Genomic DNA, 23,855 nt, shown 5'->3' with positions numbered 1-23,855 from the left:
CATGTTTTTATGAATCCTTTACGTACGGAACTCGTGGAAATCTCAGGCCAGCCACTATTATTTTACAGGTTTTTCTCCTTTTCTTTTTTTAAAGTACGATGCAAGTTTTTAAAGCAAAATTACTAATCGTATAAATAAAATTTTATCAAATAAAAAGGATATTATTTCAAACAGAGAGATTATTATGCTTGATAATTCTTTAGACAAAGTATTAGTTAGAATAGTATTACGACGAACTTATTTAACAGAAATATCAGTTTTAGAGTTTAATAAAAATTTACAATCATTTAAAATTAAATTTCTATATAAAATAATTTAGCAAAAATGTTTCTCAAGTGCCTGTCTAAATTTCTGTATAAAATAATTTGGCAAAAATATTTCTCATTCTTTCTCATCTCTTGAGTATAAATCATTAAAATTTCTCGAATAAAGTCACGGAACAGAATTTCTATGAAATAAAGTTCGAATAAGATTTTAAGATTGACGTCGTCGTTACGATTCCGGAAATCCATAATAACTAATAAACCTTCATTGAATATTACCTTCCGAAACAATCGAATCAATAAAATTTAAAGAAAAGCCAACTACAAGATTTCAAGATTGACGTCATCGTTGCAATTCTGGAAACCCATAATAACTAATAAACCTCCATTGAACATTACATTCCAAAACAACCGAATCAATAAAATTTGAAGAAAAGCTAACCACATAAACAAATCCATAACTCTTTCATAAAATGTAAAAAGTATAAAAAATTATGAAAAAATTTCATACTAAAACTAATAGATCTTGTTTCCATAAAAAATAAAATGTCCGACTTGTAATTAGGAACCAAATCCTTTAATACAATATCTGTCCGGGGATTGCCGCCATAAATTTATCAAAAAAGTCTGCATATTCTGAAAATTGATTGGATTGTATGTGAGAAATATTTTATCATATAGAAAATAACGATCAGAATATCTCTATAATTCATAATATGGACAATAACATTATCTTCTTCGTTGATAGTTAATTGACACAGATCGTATTCTCTAGAGAAAGAAAAAAAAGTTAAACTTAAAAAAGAATGAGATCACATAGACAAATTTAGAATAATAGTATATAACTCTATTGGTGAGTTATTAGAAGTTTTAATAAGTAAAGCAAATATTTATCTGCATTTAATTCTGATTCACTAATACCTGAAGTAATTTTTAATGTGCAAATAAATAAATTCAGTATAATATTTAAATTTATAATAAATTGAATTCACTTGAAAATTTTTCAGCAAAAAAAAAACTTCCCATAACTTTACAAACGAACAGGACTCTTGCATAGCTAAAAAGATCATAGCTTAAAACATAAAATCTAATAAAATCATGCAACTGATTGTCGTGGCCAGTGCAGCCTGGATTGAAGCATGATTTAACATTCGGCAGATTCATTACAGCTCCTGGCCTCATACCTTTCTTTCCTTTCTTCTCAGATCCCTGACGTCATAAATTTCCGCATTCATGAGGCATTTATTATTTAATAAGAAAAAAGAAAATCTTAATTTTCATATTAAGTGCAATTATTTTTAAAAAGGTTTATGCATTTTTTATAATTTTATTTCAACATTTTAATTTTAATAATTTAGTCTGAAATTATCATAATTTAAAATTAAAATTAAGAGGATGTGCTTCTAACATGTGTCACTATATATGTTATTTTTTTTATTATTAAACGTGAATTTTATTTTACATATAAATAAAAAATAATTCATGTTAAAAATTCAAATATTTATATATTTTAAAAATTTTATTGAAATTTTTTAATTTTAATAATTTATTTTAAAATTAAAAAATTAATTTACATAAATTTTCTTTAAATTTGAAATCACATTCAAAAAATATATTTTTTTACTATGTGACATTATATTTAATTGGTTTATTATTAAATATGTGATCTACTTAATACATATGCAAACTTTTGCAATACATAATCATTAAATAAAAATTATTTTTAATTAATTAAAAATATTTTTAATCTCTATTTCATTCTTTACTCATCCTCTCTTTTGATTTTCTTTTATTTGTATCATAATTTTTTCTTTTCTTTTTTATTAATATTATTATCAGTTAATAAAAAATAATTGAAATCGAATAATTTTTATTTTCACTTCACTCCTTCAAAATAATAATTTTTATATTTAAAAATTTATAATTTATGAAAACAGAAAGAAATCATGAGATGGGAGACTAAAAAATAAGAGAGATATATTAAAAGTATATTTTAATTAATTAAAATAATTTTAGTTAATATTATACATTGATAATATTTATTTAAATGTACAATAAATTTATATTTAATAATAATAAAAATATAATATCATATAATAGAAAACACATCTCCTCAATTGTGATCTCAAATTTAAATAAAATTTGTATAAATTTTTTAATTTTAGAATAAATTATTAAAATTAAAAAATTTAAATAAAATTTTTAAAACATATAAACGTTTAATTTTTTAATATCAATTAAGTGTAATAGAATCTTTAATAATAAAAAATAATACTTGTAGTGTTATTTGATCCTTTAATTTTTTATTTTTAAATTAAAATAAAATTTGTATAAAATATTTTAATTTTAAATTAAATTATTAAAATTAAAATATTTGGATAAAGGACCCCTTTGCTTCATAAGTTTAATTGGACTATTAATTATTATTACAATTCCTAGTAGACACATACCGCTTCAGAATTATCCGTAGATTCGTTGGCCGCGTGGCAGTCCTCGCAGTGTGAATTTTTGTCCGATTCATCATCACCCCTCGTTAATGTTTCCCAATGATTCGTCGATAAAGAAAACCCTGAAACTTGGGGATCCAGGACAGTCACGTTCTTGGGCTAAGCAGCTGAGCCTTCCATCGTCTTCCTCTTCTTCCGTTTCTTTTCCATTCTCATCTCCGGCTGTTTCAGTTGCTTCCATCTTGGAATACCGCCCATTGCCTCCACTGCCTTCACTCCAGCTCCTTTACCTTTATCTTCTATTCTTTACCATCCTGTTGTGCATTTTTCTCTTTCTTTGATTTGTTAGACTCCTTTGGAGAACCTGCCGGCGATGGTGCATCCACGGCCTTATGATCATTCTCCACATCTGCAGATATTGACACCGGTGGCAATGTCGTCGTTTCTACAACCTTCTTAGGGCCAGTTTTATTTTTAGGTGCAGTTTCATCACACTTGGGGCAGATGCCACCTGGAGGCCATAATCCTCTTGCGAAGAAATGCTCTTATGATCAATATCATGGGGCTAAGGGGAACTATCATCGTCAGAAACACCACCTTTGAGCAGCTATTTCTTGGAAAAGGTGGCTGAGTAGTGTTCTTTCAAAGAAACTCCATGTCTCCTTCTTCTCATCTCCTCAAACCTCCGACGAAGAAGTGGCCTCAACCCAGTGGGCAAAGATTCTGCTTTAGAGTTGAATTTAGATCCCGAACAATCCATGTTGATAGAGATGGAGAAAAGAAAGGGATAGAAAATAAGAATGAGAAGAATTGAGAAAATGGACGTGAGAGTTGAGAATTTGTAAGGGAAAAAAAGGGTTGAAAGATATGTTGTAGACAGTCTGTTCCTCACCATAAATAGCCATAATCATCTTCACAGGCAGTTTTCAAGTTGCATCTTTGCAAACAAGTTTTCAACCTAAGTTCTGTTTGAAAGAAAATCTTGTTGGCTTAATGTACAGATATTGACAGAGTCAAAATGTGGTAAACTAATTTAAGAAAGAAATATTTTCCAGTTGGCTTATGCTAAATCCTATTTGGAGTTTGGTCCCTTCTCATTTTAGTAGAGATATCATAATATCAGCATCTATTGTATGTAATTTAGTTAATTATACGTAAATCTCATTATAAATACAAATATTTTAGTAAAAAATTAGATGTTACAATTTTTCTGTGCGCTGTCTTAGAAAGAAAAATTGGAAATGCTTAGTATAGTGCGTAGATAACAAGCATTAAAGTAAGCAGGAATATCCTACAACAGAAATCAGGCTCTACTCTACCTCCTGATTAGAGTAGTTAATAAAAGCGTAAAGAAGCAGAGTTATGCTTATCCTACGCACGCATGAATGGCCATTTTTAACAAAGAAGAAAAGGCAAAGATACCTGCCAAAACACTTCCTGGGCATCCATATCTTTCACTTCTACAAACCAAAATTCTTGCGGCAGCTGAACTATATATATATATATATATATATATAAAAGTGAATTTATAAATTTAATCAATTAAAATTTAAAATATTATATGATAACCGCTGGATTTCACCATCCTATTACGAGGCCGGGCCCATAATGACAACCCATGATCTGAAGGCATTTAAGCCTCTCGAACGAATCAGGTCCAGTCTGCTCATCCTTGAGACCGGACTCCATCTAGATCTCTCAATCAGGCTGACCAAGCCCTTCCGGCCCTGAGATCAGACTTCCTTTGGGCTCCAGTCCTACTCTCATCTTCCGGTCTAGCCTGGAAGAGGAAAGACAGCCAACCCATTCGCTTAATGGGTCCATCCGCATGCGTGTCAAGGGAGAATTAAATGCCGTTACGCATGCAACAGATATCTGATATCTTCGTACGTCCGTATCCGTGTAGCAGAGACAGATGGTCCAATGGGAGTGAGGCCATTACACGTCACTGACAGACGAAGGAAAAGAATAAAAGGAGAGAGGCATTCTCCTCTCGGACTAAGCTTTGAGAACCCTTGTAAAATTTTATTTTTCTGAATTTCAGATCATCATTATAGTTCAGACGTTATTATATTTTAATAAAATTTTCTTTAATTTCATATAATATGTTAACTTTAAATTGAATATATGAATACATCCAATCCGAGCGCTTATATATAATCTGTTCACAACAGAAGTGAATACTCTATATATATCACATGTTTTAATTTACTTCTCTAACTTTGGATAATTATTTCCTCTCAACTTTATATATGATGCTCAATCAATCAGACTAAATATGTTTAAAGTTCAAACTTCATATTTTAAAATAATTAATCTAAATTAATTTTATAATTGAGATGTATAAACCCTTTAATTTCCTCAATCATTGAGGTGGGTTAGGGCATTTTGCATTAGATTACGTTTTGATTCCTAAAATATTTTATAAGAATTTGGCTTCCAAATTTTAATTTTTATATTTTTCATTAAATTTATGTTGAAGTAAATTTTAAAATTTTAAATTTATTAAAAAAATTTCAATTGATTAAACATTGCCAATAAAAAAATCGTATTAAGTGATTAGCTCTTTTTTTTTTTTTTTTTGTTTTGCTTCAAAATTCTTAAAATGAATGAAACTATATATATATATAAAACTCTTAATCTCTTGTTCTACTGGGCTAATGGTACAGTGACATATTTAGTGCTGCTGCTATTTGTTTTCTTTTGGGAGGCTGAACTAGAAGATCCTCAATTTGCGAAGAAATATTGCTCATATTAAAAAATATAAGATGCTTTCGTTTTTCCTCACAAACAAGAGCCGAGCAAGATAAGCTTAAGAAGAAAGCTGGATAAGTTTACTAATTTAGCTCTATTTTGCAATAACAACAGGTCAGAAGAAATTGCGAGTACTACTGCTTTCTTCACCGAGATCCTCTCCATTTGAAGAGACCTCAGTGATGATACTTGAGCTTGAAGACGACGAAGAGGACGAAACAGAATCAAAAACTATCTTCTCCCTCGTCAAGAAATCAAAAAATCTGGGCTGATGAGACATTACAGCTACATTCTCTATTCTCTCGTCCTTACAAGCCTGATTAATCTCACTATTCCTTTTCTTCATAAATATTCGACATAGAACCCACTTCTCTATTTGCTCAGAAGAATTCTGCCAGAAGCCAAAAGCTTGGCATTGAGTTGCATGATAAGATATGTGCATAAAAAGCTTACTGTACGTGTATAATTATAATTAACTTGCCTGGGATGAGTTCTTCGTGGGTTGAAAATTATTGCAAGCTATATTTCCTACACTAACAAGGCGATATTCATGCATGATCCAATCAGTTTTAGACGCATGGGGATTCTTGCCTCTATAGAAAACCAGAGTTTTTTTCATTCCCATTGCTTGGTTCTTGCTAGAACCTATTTGTCTGTCTACGCCAGTCGCCTTCCAAAAACCAGAAGCAGTTGCTCTGTTGATTCTGTTTCCATTTGGATACTTGGCTTCTTTGTTGCTGAAGAAGTACCTCTCTTGCTCTATATCACCTGGAAAAAATAATAATAAAAAATTATGTGAATAAAGGCAATTCTATAAAAAATTAGAAAACAAAAGTAGAAGGAGCATTATCGTAGTAACCAGGCAAATCCCATGGGTCAAACTTGAAGACATTGATCTCTGGGATGATTGAAGCAGGCAACGGCCATGAAAGGACCTTACGTTTGAGGTACTCAAAGACAAGCTCTTCATCTGTTGGCTGAAAACGAAAACCTGGAGGCAATTTCATCATTCCTTCTCTTAAAAAGTTGAACTTGTCCATGTTACTGATGAAGTCTTCTCTTGATATTTGAATACTTAATATAAACCTCTCTCTTGACGCTTAGCCCAGGTATCTCTGTGCACACAAGAGATGCACTGGAGAGAGGCAAATGAAGGCTGGGTGCGTTTCAGAAGAAAATAGAGGCCTCTTTATATACTAGTATGGATTGTTGAAGCTGGGACATAAAAGGGATGGGAAATACAATTAAAAAAAATTCTTTTGACAAGAAAAGGAGAAAAAAAAAACTTTATAAATTGATTGAAAGAAAGAAAGGGATATTACAACGCAAGCCGTACTAAACAGGTTAGCAAGTCAGTGTGTTACCAGTGTAGTTCTTCCTAAATTTTTAATAAATATTTCGTTTTTTAACTTTTTTTTAATTTTAAATTCTTAAATCGTAAAGAAAGGGTTACCCATAAATAGGTTCAAAAACTGCTAAATAATTTAAATTAATAATTTTAAATGAAATAAAATAAAATTTTAAAAATTATTTTGTTTAGTTTTAGTTGTATTATATATCGATCAGACAGCAAAATTTTTAGACACGTGTGTTGATGAAAGTGAATTACCTGAAAATTAATTAATCAACAAAAAGTTGTTTAGTATAAAAGGAATCAGCTAGCATTATTGCATGATTTACCCTTAGAAGTCAAGAACCTCGAAGAAGCTTTCAAATCTTGTGCTATAGGCGCTGAGTTTTTATCAAAACAAGCTTCACAGTGGATCAAAGAAAAGAGACAGTATTCTTCACAAAGCGATCAAAAGTGCACTGAATAATTCTCCTCAAGACTAAGCTGATTTTTTTGAAAAAAGTAGCCAACAAATAAATGCACATAATTTTTCAAAGGTTCCAAAATTAAGCTTTAAGCAACATAATTTTCAGATTCTATGCTAGATGAGGCCTAATTATTCTTATCTCAAGGAACCATATGCATCAGATAAGTTGCCTATTTTTGCTACAACCCAGAAAATTCCATGGACCCAGAAGCCCTTGGTTGAGCCACATTCCCCATTTGCAGTGACAACGGTCCTATGCCGGTGACCGGAGTTCGGAGGTAACCTGCCATATAACTATAATTAGTTATAAAATGATTTCAATCCAGTTACCTTTTTTCTTGCATATGCTTCTGCTTTTTCTTGTATGCTTTTTTTTTTTTTTTAAAAAAATCTATTGTGGCTCTTTGAACTAAAGCACACCTTTTTTTCTTCTCTCTTTTTGAAGTTTTTAATTCAAAACTTCATGTTAAAGAGCTAAAAATCCAACTTTCCGCTGTGGCTTAAATTTAGATTATGGAAAAATGACGCATCAAATTAATATGGTCAAGATCCTCTCGTTCATTTCTTTTGCATGTGTTTCCAATTTTCTAAGAAAATTTTTGTTGGGTAATTTGAAGAATAGTATTGCAACAGTTGGATAAAACTCATCTAAATAATTTTTGAATTATTTTTTATTAATTCAAAATAATTAATTTAAATTATTTAATAATTTTATACCTATAACTTTCCCTTAATTTCTCGGTGTTGGATCGAGAATCTCAGGAGTATATTGGAGGAGTTGGGTATGGAAGAAACCCCCCCCCCCCCCCCCCCCCCCATTAAAAAGGCTTGGTTCGAGGAACTGAAAAAAGCAAAACCAATGGAGAAGAGAATTGAAAGGCTAAATTAAAGTCAGAGAAGTAGACTGTTCTCTAAGTAGGACATGAATTGGTACTTTTCTTCACAACGAAGATGTTGCTTTTTTAATTTCTCTTTTTCAATGTAAATTAATAATGTAATGTTTGGTTGAGATCCTTCTCCTCAAAAAGTATCCTATTCTCTGTTTGCTTGCTATTGCCTTTGCTAACTAGTCATTGCTTCGGACAGCAGCAATATAAGTCTCATTTTTTTAATATAAGTCTTTTTTTTTTCTTTCATAACATTTTCTCAATACATGAAAATTTTAAAATAAGACGATTAAATTCAAGTTAATAAACCCCTCTAATCATCTGAGCTAAGATAAATATATATTTTAAATAGAAAAAAAACTTAATTAGAATAAGAGTGAGATAAACAACGTAGAATGTGTTTAATATTTATGTTGAAAAATTATTTTTCAGATATATTAACAAAAATTTTAAAATTATATTTATTATATTTTAATCATATCATACCAAAATGGTAAATATTTTGTTTTAAAAAAAAATATATCTAAAATGACTATTAAAAAATCACAACACCAATTAATCCAACCAAGGACTACCAGAAACTCAGAGGACAACACAAGGAATATGGCCCTCTCTAACCTATTTCTTTTTTTTTTTTTACAAATGTATAATCATAAAATTATTAGAAAACTTAAATTATTGGGTTCTGGCTTTCCGTTCTTGCATCTATTTCTTTTGATTAAGGTTAATTATAAAGGTTCATTAGTTGAGATAAGTTAGGTTTTGAAAATATTTTTTTAAAATCTTTTTTCTTAGAGTTATAAATCGTCAACATTAAGTTTTTTTTTTAATCAGTTTGGTTTATTTGCAATAGCAGTGTTAAAAAATTTAATATTTAATGAAATTAAATAAATAGAAAAAAGTATACCCTTTTAAGGATTATGATAAAAATGAGAATATATATATATATATATATATATATATATATATATATATATATATATTATTTTAATTTGAAAAAGAAATTGGTATTTATCACCTCCGGATTGAGGAATATGAAGATAAAAAAAAGATGTTATAGTATAAGATTGAGTTGTTTGTCTTTTGGGAATAGATCCCTTTAGGCATTAATTAATTTTCAATAATTAATTATACCAAAAGCCAATGCTTAATGCATAAGAAAGTTTGCTTGTATTTGAGCAGTTGGAGCCCTCCACTTTCACTTGCTTCATACATTACACCACCTTCTTTTTCTCCCCATATCATCAAAAACAAAAAAAAAGCATCTACAACAATTATTAGATTCACATTTAAATATTAAATAATTATGAAAAATAATATAAAATAAAAATTTTATTAATATTAAATTATTCCATAATAAATGGTTCTTCTAATTCTTAATAATTATATCAAAAATTTGAAACTAAATATTAATTAGTTATAAAAAATATAGTTTTCATAATATAAAAATTATTAGATAATCCATTGATCTTTTAATTATAATAATTATATTTTATTTTTAAATTAAAAATAATTGTTATTATTAAAATTAATTTAAAATTAGTAAATAAATGTGTAAATTTTAGGATATATAAATAGTAAAAAAATTTAAATTTTGATATTATAAATTATAGAATAATAAATGATAATATAACTCGAATAATGATAAATTAATTTTCAATTAAGAATATTAAAATATTAAAATAATTATGGTGATATTAAATTATTAGATAATAAGTTTAAATTTATAAAATTAAAATTATAAAATAATAATTAAACTGATGATAATAATTTTAAGAATCAATTATCAACTATATATAAAAATAAATCTAACAATTTTAATATAATCTAAAAACTCTTTTATGTAATTATAAAAAATTAATAATTTTAATTATATAAAATTATCATATAATAAGTTGTTGCTCTAATTATTTATAATTATATTTAAATTTTAAAGTGAATAATAATTTTTATTATCTTAATTTATCTACATTAATTAAATAAATATGCAAATTATGAGATATATATATAATTTCAAAATTAAAATTTTGATATAAAATGATAATATAATTTATTTAAATGATAATGGTAATATTAAAATATTAAAATAACAGTTATAACATTAGATTATAAAATAAAAAGTTTAAATTTATAAAATGATAATTATAAAATAATATATATATATATATATTAATTTTATTTTTTAAAAAAATAAGGTAATTAAATAATTAATTTTTATATATTTAAAAAATCATAAAAAAGATTGTTTATATCAGTACAAATTATTTTTAATATATTAAATTAAGCTTTAAGATAATTAAAATAGTTTATTTATTATTTTTGTTATTTTATGTACATTTCTTTATTTTAAAAATTTTTAACATAATATTTTGATTTATAAATATTAATTATTTTCAATATGATTTTTTTTTTATAAATGATGATATTATTAATATGAAAAGAAATAATAATAACCAATGCATAAATTATTTTTATTGATACCTTGTAATTTTGATAAACAAAGTAAAATTACTAGATTTTATTTTCGATTCAGTTATATAATTTTAAAATAGATTCAACCAATTAAAAAATTAATATTAATTATTTTTAAAATAAATATTATATTTTATTATAAATTATATTTTCATATATTTTGTATTAATTTCATTATTATAAATTTTATAATAATTTATTTTTTATGAAAAATAAAATAGAAACTATTATATTTAAAGTCAACATATCTAAATATTCATTTGAAAAAAATAATTCTACTGTTTATTTTAATATTCACAAAAAAAATTTGAATTAATTAAGATTTTGTATTATTTTATATTAATGCTTATATTTTATTAATTATATATTTTTTATTTATAATATCAATAATTATTTAAAAATTATTTTATATAAAAAATATAATAAATATAAATATATAAAAAATTACGAATACATTTAACGAGTATTAATTAATATTAATTTTATTTTGAAAAAGAAAAAGATTCACATACTAGAGTTGAAAACATTTTATTTTATCTTTTAACTTTTTTATTTTAATATATTTTCTAATTACATTTGATAACAAAATTGTGAAATTTTAGACTTAGTTTCTATTTTAATTTAAGTTGAAATATTAAAAATTTGATATATTTATTTTTTTCAGGGGAACATAGAACTGTCAAATTCAGACCATTAGCCGAAGAAAACCTATTAGCTACGGCCCATTGGGCCTATACCTGTGAAACATATTGGGTCTGTCAACTTTGACCGCTGCCTGCCTCGTATGTTGGTCATCGTTTTGCCCAGGGGCTGCTTTTCAGTTAGGGTTTTGCGGTGTAGCCGAAGAGACGAGGGTTTTAGGGAGCCAACAAATAACAAAAAAGAAATATACCATAATTATGGATACTTCGGCTCTCAATTCGGCTGAAATGCAGCAATTCCTCAACGTAAGCGAAATTCATTTTCACTGCTTGGAGCTCTTATTTTGTTTTCAATTTTAATTTTGTTTGATATATTGTTGTTAGCTATTGATAAGTTCAAAGATTGAGCGCTTGAATCGAGTGAATTAATTGATTTATACTTGTTTGGGTAGTTGGTTTCTGCAATTATTGGATCTCAAATTGAGATATCAATGTATTTCTAAGAAAAGATGTTTGTAGTTAGAGTTATGTTTCGAGTGCAGAACAGAAGGGAAGATAGCAATTAAGTTTTTAATTTGATGAAACTTTAACTCACAAGCTCTATATTTGGTTGAAATGGAATCTACCTGTAATTTCTTCCTGTCCTAAGTCCAGCTGTACTAATTAGGATAATGTATGAAGTGAACAATATGGAGATTAAAAAATGATTATATATTCTTTATATCATGTGCTATTATGTTATTACATTTTTGTTTACACCTTGTTTAAACACGCTGTTTGTCATTGTTGGCTTAGTTGTTAAAGAAGTCCTAATGGTTACATGTTGAATTTGAGGTTGGTGACTTTGCTTAGAAAGGGGAATCAACAGGGTAAATTTCACCTGCAGCAATTAAGCTTTGCTTCTAAACCTAGCCTCTAAATCCCACTAATATCACTAAATTAATAGATTTAAGAGTGTTGTCTTGGATAGCCACTAACATAATAATTATGTTGAGTATTTTTCTGTATCGTTCTAGTTTCAAATTTCAAGTTGATTTGGAATTTTCCGAAGTGATCTTAGTGTTACAGAAAGGTAAGTTTAGTGATTTTTAAGAATGAAATATGATAAATTCAAGGACTGCAGGTGAAAGCAATCTGGATAAACATGAAAAGTGTTTAATTGAAAATAGTATCATGTCTAATATTAATGTTTTATGGATGCAATACGTTGATATTTGTTGTTTTGGCATGCTTGACAAAGAATTTTGATACCTTCGCCATTACGCTATTCTCATTTCCCAATTTCTTCATGGTTATGCAGCAAGAAAAGGAAAAGGCCATGGTCAATGAGATGGTTGCAAAGCTTACTAGTGTGTGCTGGGATAAATGCATCACCAGTACACCTGGGAGCAAGTTTAGCTCAAGTGAATCAGCTTGCCTTTCCCATTGTGCCCAGCGGTATATGGATATGAGCCTTATCATAATGAAACGCTTTCAGTCCATGCATTGAGAAGTTGCACATTATTGGCCTCATGTCAGTTACAAGATGCTACTGCTTGTTAGCCCCTCTATATGCAGTCAACTGTTTCAATAACAGGATGTTGCTTATTTTTTTTGAAACTAAATCCCTTCTTATTTGATGCCGCCTGATTTGTATCATTTTGGCATCCAGTTGTCTTTTTTCCTCCTTTAAAAGATATGAGACATGAATAGTTACAAATTCTGGCATTTCTGATTGGTTGTAGCTGTGACGAAGCATATACATTTAATAACACTAGTATGCCAATTGTTTACACGCTGGACAACGTGCATCCTAAATATAATTTGGGTGGGAGCCAACTGTCTCGTTTTGCAGCAAAACTCGCCATTACACGTGCACATCACTAGCTTGTAGTTTAGCCCCGGGGCCTTGCAATGCGGAAGGCTTCACTGTTCAGTATTCATAGAATTGCTGGTCTCCACATATCAACTATCAAGTTCGGATTTTGTTATTTATTCATTTTTATCTAGGCTTAATCCATGTAAAAACAAACACCTATCAAGCCTATATGCGCATGTCAACTCTCCAAAAATGCTGTAACTAATTGTAAATTTAGTTCACACAAACAGTCATTCGAATGTAAATGGAAGGGGCGAAATTTTAAAGCTCCCAGCGGCACAAATTCCATTTTGGAAGAATTACAAGTAGCCTAAACTTCACACCCATGGACGCAAAATCTTACATACAAAGGAATACAGCAATAATAATGCGTTGATTGTATACCCAACAGCATTACCATTCAACAAAGGCAATCCAAACAAGTCACTATTTTTTTCTATTGTTTTTTTTTTTTTCCTTTTTTTAAAAGTAATTCTTTGTTCTTCTTTACTTTACATCTTGGTATTTGTCTGAGACTGATGAGTTTCCGACGTCAAGTTGCCACTGGTCACCCGTTTCGACTCCCCAACTCCAGCAGCTAAAGCAAGAACATCAGGCGATATTTCCCAGCTTCCACTTTTTCTTCCCATACTAGAACGCCTGGAGTGCAAGACACTACGCCCTTCCAAACCCTGTGGAGGAAGGATCCTGCTTAAATCTGGTGAAATGTCGGCCAATCCACCATCCTCATCCAAATTGTCATCATTCCGAATCGCCCTATCATAATCATCCAATGCCTCTCTTGCAGTGTCATCCCATACAGGCTTCCTCCCCATCTCTATGTCCACTGCAGATTTTTCTATGTTTGAACTAACTAAACTACCCACCATTCTTTGATCCTTGCTAACTTTTGCCCTGAAATTGTTCTTAGATGGAGGTATGCTTGAGCAGAATACCTGCATGAAGTTCTCAAGTAGTCCTTTGTCAAATGGGTTGGCTAATCCGTCGTACCGGTATCTAAAATTTTCATACGTAGACTGCCAAAAGACAAATGGAGAACCAATTCGAACTTAGAGAAAATTCAAGACGATGAAATTACATGAATCAACTTATAATGTAAACAGGAAAGGCATGGTTGTTAATTGGAAAATGATATATTCTGCTATAAATGCAGAGTTCAGAAAAATGCCAATGGAAGGGATTTCTTAATGAGCCAGGAGTACAAGCATTTCTTACCTGGTTTTTACTGATTAGATACAAATGGAACACAGTAAGGCCGCCAACAAACCAGACTGAAATAAAGGTGTAAACTACTAGCACAATGGAGGCAGGAGTCTTGGCCATTGCTTTCCAAAGTGTTGTCTGCTCACTATTCATGATCCTCTTGATGTAAACCCAGCAAAATCCATGTACGTATAAGCATAGAAGAGTTGCAGAGAACACAAACATGAAGAAGAAACGGTAATTTCTCTGCATCCAAAATCAAAGAGAATTCAAATTTGAGAAGTAACATCTCTATATATGCAGAAACTTGAGTGAACACCAATAAATATAACTGAAAAGAAAGTCGCATCACTATCTTTTGCAACATATGTCCAGAAACCTTTGCACAAACTTATTTTTTTAAATGCACTGGTAATATTTGAAAAAAAAATACTGTTGAACTTGTTTCAAAAAGCACATCATTGTCTTAATTTTCTCCTCCATATTGGACAGAGATGAAAAAGATCCCAATAGGATTGATTATGAGGAGGAGATTATTTGAATCCAATAAAGAAAGAGGACAAGAGACAGAAAAGTCATGGAAACAGACTTTTAGAAATGATTTTAAGATTCGGAAGGCAAAAAATATGGCTTTCAGAGAATGATCATACCAAACCAATGCACTGACCAACCCAAGGGCAGTGATGATCAAATCTTTCCACACAGTTATTACATATTGAACAGTGAGAACAGCGTGGCGGCCTATAAAGCATGCATGTGTCACAGTACTTGGTCTTTACAGTTATCCCATTGATAACAACATCTTTTGTGCGTGGTAAACGAAAAGGTGGAGTTTGGCCTGTTGTAGCTTCAGTGTGCCCTTCATAACCCTCTAGTTCTGGAGGATGAGCATTACGAGGTATTATACCGGGATCCCTTCCTGAGGTTAGCAGAAGAAGGATTAAATCCTGGAAAATGAAGTACATCCATTAGTTCAAGGGTGCAGCAGGCAGAAGGAACATCTTTCTGCTAAGCAAATTTGACCATAGTTAATTCAAGCATTTGCTCAATTAAATTTCATAATCAACTAAAAATTAAAAGATCATCGGAGTTGGTCAAACTTGGAACTTCAGTAGGTAGGACATAGGAGATGAAACAATAGGGAAAAGCAAAAAGATAACTTACTATTGACGTGAGGACAACAGTGATGACTAAAATTGATATTCCCCAGTCATGAGGAAAATCATCCATCAGCTTTCTTGCCACAAAGACACAAAAAATTGCAACCGGAGCAACAATAAGAAATATGGTTAGCAGAAGAGATCTCGCATCAGGTCCAAATATAAGCCTCCCTTTAAGGAAAAATATCTGCAAACAAAATGACAGAAGCAGAAAATAAAGGAATTGTCAGCATAAGCACACAACAAAAGGAAAACGTGCAATGATATACTTATCTCACAAACCATGCCTGAGACAAAGTCCAATCCATACAGTTTTTTTGCACATTACACAGCCTTGAGTCACTAACCAAGAAAACTTGGTACCAGAATATACAATTGGAAGGTGATTTGCCCTCATTCCAATAGATCCAATAATTGCAATATTTTCAAATTATAAGAATATCTTTAATGCGGTTGACTCTAAAGAACACGGACTGGATACTGGAAATGATACTTAAAGTTCCTTACATCTCAACAGAGTATATTACGACCACCAAAAGCATACTACAAACATCTTTTCTGGCTATGAAATTAAGTCTAGGTATACTGATGCTGTCCAACCATCATTGGCATTATTGAAGGATTTGTAACTTAATAGGATGAAGCTGGTGGGAGAGGTAATGAAAAGCACATTTGTAGCAACAAATTGACAGAATGCCCTCAAATTTTAATGTCCTATAATTTCAGCAGCAAGCCATATAGGATAAACTCAATTTTCTACAACATATATGTAAAGGATAATGGAATAGCTGATCATGTAGCTCAGTATCTGACGAGCAAAACAGTGAAACACCACCAACAGAAAGACAAAAAGAACATGGATGAAAACACTCTCAAAAAGCTAGTCAAGTGAGAGAGTAGAAAATTGAAATACATTTAAATCTAGTCAATTGAGAGATTCGAAAATTGTATTATATTTATATGAAGCTGAAACTCTGACAAAACTGGTCACTGAGAGACCTGGAAAATTGAACTGGATTTACATGAAGCTGAAGCATAGTCTTTATCCCAACGGATATTTTTCAGACAAAATTAATTTAAACTGGGGATGGATCTCTCCCAAGTCTGGCAAAGGAAGGAGCCTCGTGCTAAGGATGCCTTGTTCTAATCTGGCTAAATTGATTTCTCGTTTGACATACTGATCCTATCCAATTCATCATCAAGATTCGAACTACAAGACAATTTCCCAATCAACCACTGACTAGAGGTAAATTTTTTCAAACACCGCCCCAAAAATCCCATCTTTAGCTGCTCTACAGTATTAGTAATCCCCAGATTCCAAGCTTAGAAAACCCTACCCCCAATTCAACATATTACTGTACTAACCAACCCATTCCAATCCACAAAATTGCGAAAAAGAGATAGTAAAAGAAACGATAGAGTAAGTCCCTAAATTGAGCTCAACAATAAGCAAACCTCAAGGAGAGTATAAGCTTACATTGCTGCCTTTCCAGACTTGGTAAGTCCTGAGCCGATCTGTCCCATCATCGGAGGCGGCATCTCCGGCAGCCGGATCAGGGGTCCGGGATGGAGGCGGTGGGACCGCATAAGTCTGTCTCATCCCCTTCCTTCTCTCGTTTCTCTGTAAAAGAAATCCCCTTTACCTCTTTTTCTCTCCCTAAAATGCAAAAGCAAGCAACCAAACACGGAGAGGTCAATTCCCACAGTGCTGCATTTACAATTCCTAACGCAAAAAAGAGTGGATGAAAGGAAAAAGGCAAATAAAGGCGGCTCTTTTAATAATAACAGAAAAAAAGAGGCTCCTTTTGACTTGTTTTTTTGGTTTTCTTTTTTCTTTTTTTTCATTTAAATTAAGACAAAAGAAAGGAAGAGTGGGGTCAATTTCAAGCATGACAACATGGGTATAGAATGAGGTGTCAGATTCTGGCCAACCACCACCACCGGCGTTACGGGGGTTAACGGCAGCCGTAGAGGTGGTCAACTACTAAAGAGTGAAAATAAACCAGACAAGTGGGAGCAGTTGAATGAGAATTTAAACTAGTGAGATATTGGGAGTTAAGAGCTACGTATATTCTGCTTCCAGACAAGGACGGATTATTATGACTGATTCTTGCAGACTTCGGGATTCCCATTTCCCATTTTTCTTTTTTTGTTTTTACTCTTCATTATTTGGCTTGGATTCGCTTCTCGTTGCCTGCTTTCTCTCGTCAGTTGCAATGGATATCGTTACTCTACAGTTTTTTCAGTTTTTCTAACTCTATTTTTTATTGCAAACAAATATTCTTCATAATGAGATAAACTAATGGGACAATTAATATTAACTTTATGAATAACAGGGATTTCAATAAAATTTTCAATCTTAAATTTTAAAAATAAAATTATATAAAAATATATTATATATTTATGCAGAAGCTTTTTCGTATTTTATAAAAATAAATATTTAATTAAAATAAATTTAAAAGTTATTTGATTAACTTAAACTCTATTTATTTATAAAAAATAATTTATATTTAGAAAATATTGATAATTTATTTTTTATTATATAAATTTAATTTAAAAATAAAATTTATTAATAATTTTATATATATAGACTTAAATGAGAATTTTGTGTGAAGAATGATTTTTTTTTTTAAAGAAAATATCATTTTTTTAAAATAATTTATTTTTCTTTTAATTAAAAAAATATTTTTTATTAATTTAATTTTTTTAAATATTTAAACATTGAAAATATAAAAAATATTTTTTAAAAAATAATCGGAGCCTTGCTGTGAATTTAAATTTTGATCCAAAGTCAAGTAAATAAATAATAATAATAATTATAGAATCATTCCAAAATTGATGTCCACGTGGTCAATGTCTGGAAAACATACTGGTAAAACAACATTGCAGCAAATGACAAAATATCTCCATCTGTTAACATTTAACAAAGGGAACAGAAAATCAGCATCTTGGACTCCGAGGAACACTTTGGTGTTTCGACTCTGAATAATCCAACTAACATAATATTTCCTATAAATAGAAACTATGATTAACATAATGCTAGTGCAAAATCACCGGTGTTTTTAGTTGGATATAAACAAATCGAATCGAATCGAATTTTGAAAAGTTTAAATTTAATTCATTAAAATTTTTTTGAAATCAGATCGAATTCGAGTTTTACTCATTTTAAACTCGAATCGAATATTAACAAAATTAATTTTGATTCGTTTAGCAAACGAATTTAGACGAATCGAATTTTTATCGAGGTTAATCTCGAATAGTTTATGAGTAGTTCAATTTATTTATATATATAATTAATTTTAATTTAAAACTAAAATAATTTTAGTTAAATAAGTATATTTACAAATTAACTAGTAAACTCATAAAAATAGGTTTTAAATCTTAATTATCTAAATATATGCAAGTTTAAGAGTGTAACTAAATCATATAAAGCTGAATTTTAGAAAATTTAAATTTGACTCATGAAAATATATGTAGGGTTTGAGTTTATTTTTCTTATGATAATAATCTCAACTTACTTAATGAGACTGTTCATAAGCCTATTCGCTACTGCTCATGAACTCAGAAACAAGCCGAGTTCACGAAACTTAACGAGCCGAATACTATAAAATTCAAGTTTGATTTGTTTACTAAATGAGGCTAAAAGTTAAGCTCGAGTTTGGTTTGTTTAGAAATTGAGTCGACCTTTTATTGAACCAAATTTCGAGTAGCTCACGAACGGTTTGGTTTATTTATATCCTTAGTTTTAGCATTCTAATTTTATTAATTATAAGTTACTATTATTATTACAAAAAAAATCCAACCATTTAATTTTATATATTTTAATTGATAATATTAATGATGATTTATATTTTAAAATTTTATAATTCTAATAAAATATTTAAATTTATTTATTTAAATAGAAACCACTTGAATTATCATCAAACACCATCTAAAAAACGAATAAAATTATACAATCTCTTCTTTATTGAGAACTATATGAGAGTCATACTCTATCGATTCATCAGTAGTCCCAAGTGACATGAAGGAAAACAAGATAGTCTAGCGATTTTATTTTCATACGGTCTTGAAAATTAAATTTATACATTCATATTGTATTCGCCTATCCTCTCTTTTGCAAAATTTCTTTGAGGTACGTATTATGTTCCCTAATGGCTGCCGTTAGAATCCCAGACGTCATGAATATGAGGTCTACCATCACCTCTGCTACTCTCACTAATTTCTTTTCCCCCGATTACTTGGATACCTCCATCTACAGCATTAGGGCTCCCTATCGCAATGAGAGGATCATTCTTCTCGTTCCTTCGCCACCGGGTTTGATAGACCCCAGCGAGATCGCAACTTGATCTTCTTTGTCAAGCAACGTGATTTCGATTTGATCTTCCCTTTTTCTCCCTTCTTCATCGAGATTTTCCGTTACTTCGTGAACAGTAGGCAAAAAGTATATTTATTAAACTGTAAACATGGGTATAAATAACCTTTACAAGATAAGGTTTGTTACAGTACAGCTATACTAACAACCTTTAACATTTATCTCTACAAAGATACATCTCTATCTAATACACCCCCTCAAGTTGAACTATCGATGTGGAAATATAGTCAACTTGGCACGTAATTGCTGAAATCGCAGCTTAGATAATGGCTTAGTTAAAACATCAGCAATTTGATCCTTCGTAGAAATATAGCGTACCTGAATCTCATTAGCCTGAACTTTATCACGCACAAAATGGACATCTATTTGGACATGTTTCATCCTGCTGTGATATACTGGATTTACTGTAAGAGCTGTAGCCCCCAAGTTATCACTCCAAAGAATAGGTATACGTGTTTGGACACCCAACTCTTGCAGCAAGTTTCTAATCCAAAGTACTTCAGAGGTTGTGTTTGCAATAGCGCGATATTCTGCTTCCGTGGAAGAACGCGAAACACTGCGCTGCTTCTTAGACGCCCAAGAGACTAGATTCCGACCAAGATAAATAGCAAAACCAGTAGTAGACTTCCGATCCTCGATGCTGCCCGCCCAATCTGAATCACTATATGCATTAATTTCACAAACAGTCGATGGCCGAAGAAGCAATCCATATTCAGTCGTGCCTTGTAAATAACGAAGGACACGCTTCACCTCTTGCCAATGCTCATTAGTTGGCCGATGCATATATTGAGCTAATCTATTCACTGTAAATGAAATCTCAGGTCGTGTGAATAGAAGATACAATAAGCTGCCAATGGTACTGCGGTACAACGTGGGATCATCAAATTCAAAAGAACAGCGTTGTACTGCAGAACCTGTTGCTTGTGGAGTAGCCAGAGATTTAGAGTTGTCCATTTTAACTCGCTTTAATAAATCCAAAACATACTTCTGCTGAGTTAAGAGTAACGAATCATTATGCCAATGTGCCTGTATACCCAAAAAATAGTGTAACCGTCCCAAGTCTTTAAGCAAAAATTTCAGTTTCAAGTGACGCTGCAATTCTCGCTCCAAAACTTCACTAGTTCCTGTTATGAGCAAATCATCAACATACGTCAAGCAATAAAGCACTTCACTATCTCGCCGAAAAATAAATAGAGAAGTATCAAGTTTGGACTGCAGAAAACCAAACTGAAGAAGAGCTTCCTTTAGACAGTTGTTCCATTGACGCGGAGCCTGTTTTAAACCATACAATGACCTTCGAAGTCTGCAAACATGGTTTGGCTTTGTATCATCTACAAATCCCGGAGGCTGCTGCATATAGACTGGTTCGTTTAACTGACCATGTGTAACAGCCCGGACGTGAACCCCGGCACTGTTACTGCTCACAGCCCGTGACCTTCCTCTGGGCCCAGCCACTGTGAGCAGCTCTTAACATCCCTTCACCCTCACGGGTTCCAGGCAGGATTTGTCCCCTTGGTTCGCGGGACTTGAACCCGTTCTTCCCAAGTGGATTTGGCCCAATTCCTTCCTCTGGGAATTAGGTCGCCTCCCCCACTGCTCGAACCCTTGACCTCCCACTTTAAGGGAATAGTCTGGTGAGAGTGAGTACCAATTGTTCCATTGGAACAATTGGTACTCACTCTCACCAGACTATTCCCTTAAAGTGGGAGGTCAAGGGTTCGAGCAGTGGGGGAGGCGACCTAATTCCCAGAGGAAGGAATTGGGCCAAATCCACTTGGGAAGAACGGGTTCAAGTCCCGCGAACCAAGGGGACAAATCCTGCCTGGAACCCGTGAGGGTGAAGGGATGTTAAGAGCTGCTCACAGTGGCTGGGCCCAGAGGAAGGTCACGGGCTGTGAGCGGTAACAGTGCCGGGGTTCACGTCCGGGCTGTTACATAAAAAGGCGCCTTTTTATGTAACAGCCCGGCCATCCTCCGTGACCGGCACTGTCTTAACATCCCTTCACCCTCACGGGTTCCAGGCAGGATTTGTCCCTCGGGAGAGCACCTACGGCCCATCTTACCCCAAGTGGATTTGGCCCAAATTTCCCTTTGGAAATTAGGTCGCCTCCCCCACTGCTCGAACCCTTGACCTCCCGCTTTAAGGGAATAGTCTGGTGAGAGTGAGTACCAATTGTGCCAACAATTGGTACTCACTCTCACCAGACTATTCCCTTAAAGCGGGAGGTCAAGGGTTCGAGCAGTGGGGGAGGCGACCTAATTTCCAAAGGGAAATTTGGGCCAAATCCACTTGGGGTAAGATGGGCCGTAGGTGCTCTCCCGAGGGACAAATCCTGCCCGGATCCCGTGAGGGTGAGGGGATGTTAAGACAGTGCCGGTCACGGAGGATGGCCGGGCTGTTACATAAAAAGGCGCCTTTTTATGTAACAGCCCGGCCCTCTCACCGGCACTGTTACCGTTCACGGCCCAGGGCTATCCCTCGCCTGGCCTCTTGCCACCTCGGGCTTTCCACTGGCGTCGTGAACAGCTCTTAACATCCATTCACCCTCACAGGTTCCTGGCAGGATTTGTCCCCTTGGGTTCTCGCATCGCATCCTTCCCCAAGTGGATTTGGCCCAAATTTCCCTTTGGAAATTAGGTCGCCTCCCCCACTACTCGAACCCTTGACCTCCCACTTTAAGGGAATAGTCTGGTGAGAGTGAGTACCAATTGTTCCAATGAACAATTGGTACTCACTCTCACCAGACTATTCCCTTAAAGTGGGAGGTCAAGGGTTCGAGTAGTGGGGGAGGCGACCTAATTTCCAAAGGGAAATTTGGGCCAAATCCACTTGGGGAAGGATGCGATGCGAGAACCCAAGGGGACAAATCCTGCCAGGAACCTGTGAGGGTGAATGGATGTTAAGAGCTGTTCACGACGCCAGTGGAAAGCCCGAGGTGGCAAGAGGCCAGGCGAGGGATAGCCCTGGGCCGTGAACGGTAACAGTGCCGGTGAGAGGGCCGGGCTGTTACACCATGTAAAAAAGCATTAGACACATCATATTGTTTTACTAACCATTTTTGTGAAACAGCCAGACTTAAGACCAACCGAACTGTCACTGGTTTCACAACTGGTGAAAACGTTTCTCCAAAATCTACCCCCGGGCGTTGGTGAAATCCTTTTGCAACAAGCCGTGCCTTGTAACGATCTAAAGAACCATCTGAATTTTCCTTGATTTTAAACACCCATTTGCAGCCGATTACATTAGCGTTTGGTGGTTTTTCCACAAGCTCCCAAGTCCCAAGCTGAATTAATGAATTAATCTCATTGGCAAGCGCTTCACGCCATTCTTTATAACGTTTTGCTTCTGTGACCGTGGCAGGTTGTAGAGGTGGCGTAACTGCCAAAAAAACTTTAGGCTTGGAATGCCCTGTCTTCGACCTTGTTAACATCGGATGAGTATTGCCTTGTGGTGCTGGGAGAGGAAGAACCACACCAGACCGATCTGATGGAACTATTGGAGATACTTGTGTCTCAGACAAAACTGATACAGGGGGAGGCAGTAGCTCTACGTCGGAACCCGATGCAGTAGGAACAATCTCAGTAGTAGAAGGAACATTCTGTGCACTTTGAGAAGAAATGGTTGGAATTAAATGAATTGGTGGCGGCCCAAGAATACCTTGGCTTGACTGCACAGACTTAGGAATATTATTAACCTGCACCGTAAGAGATTCAAAAGGAAATCTGGTTTCATCAAATATCACATGTCTTGATATATACAAACGTTTTGCCAAAATATCATAGCACTTGTACCCTTTGTGCACCAGACTATATCCAAGAAAAATACACGGTGAAGACCGATTTTCTAGCTTATGTTTATTATACGGTCGTAAATAAGGATAGCAAAGACATCCAAAAATACGAAGACTAGACAAATCAGGCAAAGCTCCAAATAACTTTTCATAAGGTGATTTGTGTATCAAAGGAGTGACTATCCTATTA

General features: G+C 32.7%; 3 protein-coding genes across 3 annotated transcripts; 1 reads left to right on the top strand and 2 right to left on the bottom strand.

Moving 5' to 3' along the window:
* Nucleotides 1–5,441: 5,441 nt before the first annotated feature.
* On the bottom strand, nucleotides 5,442–6,647 carry LOC110617118 (NAC domain-containing protein 83). Its single transcript, XM_021759728.2, has 3 exons — nucleotides 6,324–6,647; nucleotides 5,946–6,232; nucleotides 5,442–5,855 (listed from the first exon to the last, which is right to left on the bottom strand). Exons 1-3 carry the CDS (start codon nucleotides 6,502–6,504, stop codon nucleotides 5,580–5,582), a joined length of 744 nt encoding a protein of 247 aa, XP_021615420.1. The 5' UTR covers nucleotides 6,505–6,647; the 3' UTR covers nucleotides 5,442–5,579.
* Nucleotides 6,648–11,394: 4,747 nt separating this feature from the next.
* On the top strand, nucleotides 11,395–13,055 carry LOC110617436 (mitochondrial import inner membrane translocase subunit TIM8). Its single transcript, XM_021760195.2, has 2 exons — nucleotides 11,395–11,587; nucleotides 12,582–13,055. Exons 1-2 carry the CDS (start codon nucleotides 11,540–11,542, stop codon nucleotides 12,768–12,770), a joined length of 237 nt encoding a protein of 78 aa, XP_021615887.1. The 5' UTR covers nucleotides 11,395–11,539; the 3' UTR covers nucleotides 12,771–13,055.
* A 267-nt stretch (nucleotides 13,056–13,322) lies between these two features.
* On the bottom strand, nucleotides 13,323–17,258 carry LOC110617435 (probable protein S-acyltransferase 7). Its single transcript, XM_021760194.2, has 5 exons — nucleotides 16,980–17,258; nucleotides 15,507–15,689; nucleotides 14,993–15,289; nucleotides 14,355–14,588; nucleotides 13,323–14,155 (listed from the first exon to the last, which is right to left on the bottom strand). Exons 1-5 carry the CDS (start codon nucleotides 17,100–17,102, stop codon nucleotides 13,631–13,633), a joined length of 1,362 nt encoding a protein of 453 aa, XP_021615886.1. The 5' UTR covers nucleotides 17,103–17,258; the 3' UTR covers nucleotides 13,323–13,630.
* Nucleotides 17,259–23,855: the final 6,597 nt, after the last annotated feature.

Source organism: Manihot esculenta, chromosome 6 (genome assembly GCF_001659605.2).
Source record: "Manihot esculenta cultivar AM560-2 chromosome 6, M.esculenta_v8, whole genome shotgun sequence".
Taxonomy (NCBI): domain Eukaryota; kingdom Viridiplantae; phylum Streptophyta; class Magnoliopsida; order Malpighiales; family Euphorbiaceae; genus Manihot; species Manihot esculenta.
The sequence above is the reverse complement of the archived record's forward strand: the minus strand, read 5'-3'. Positions and strand labels throughout refer to the sequence as shown.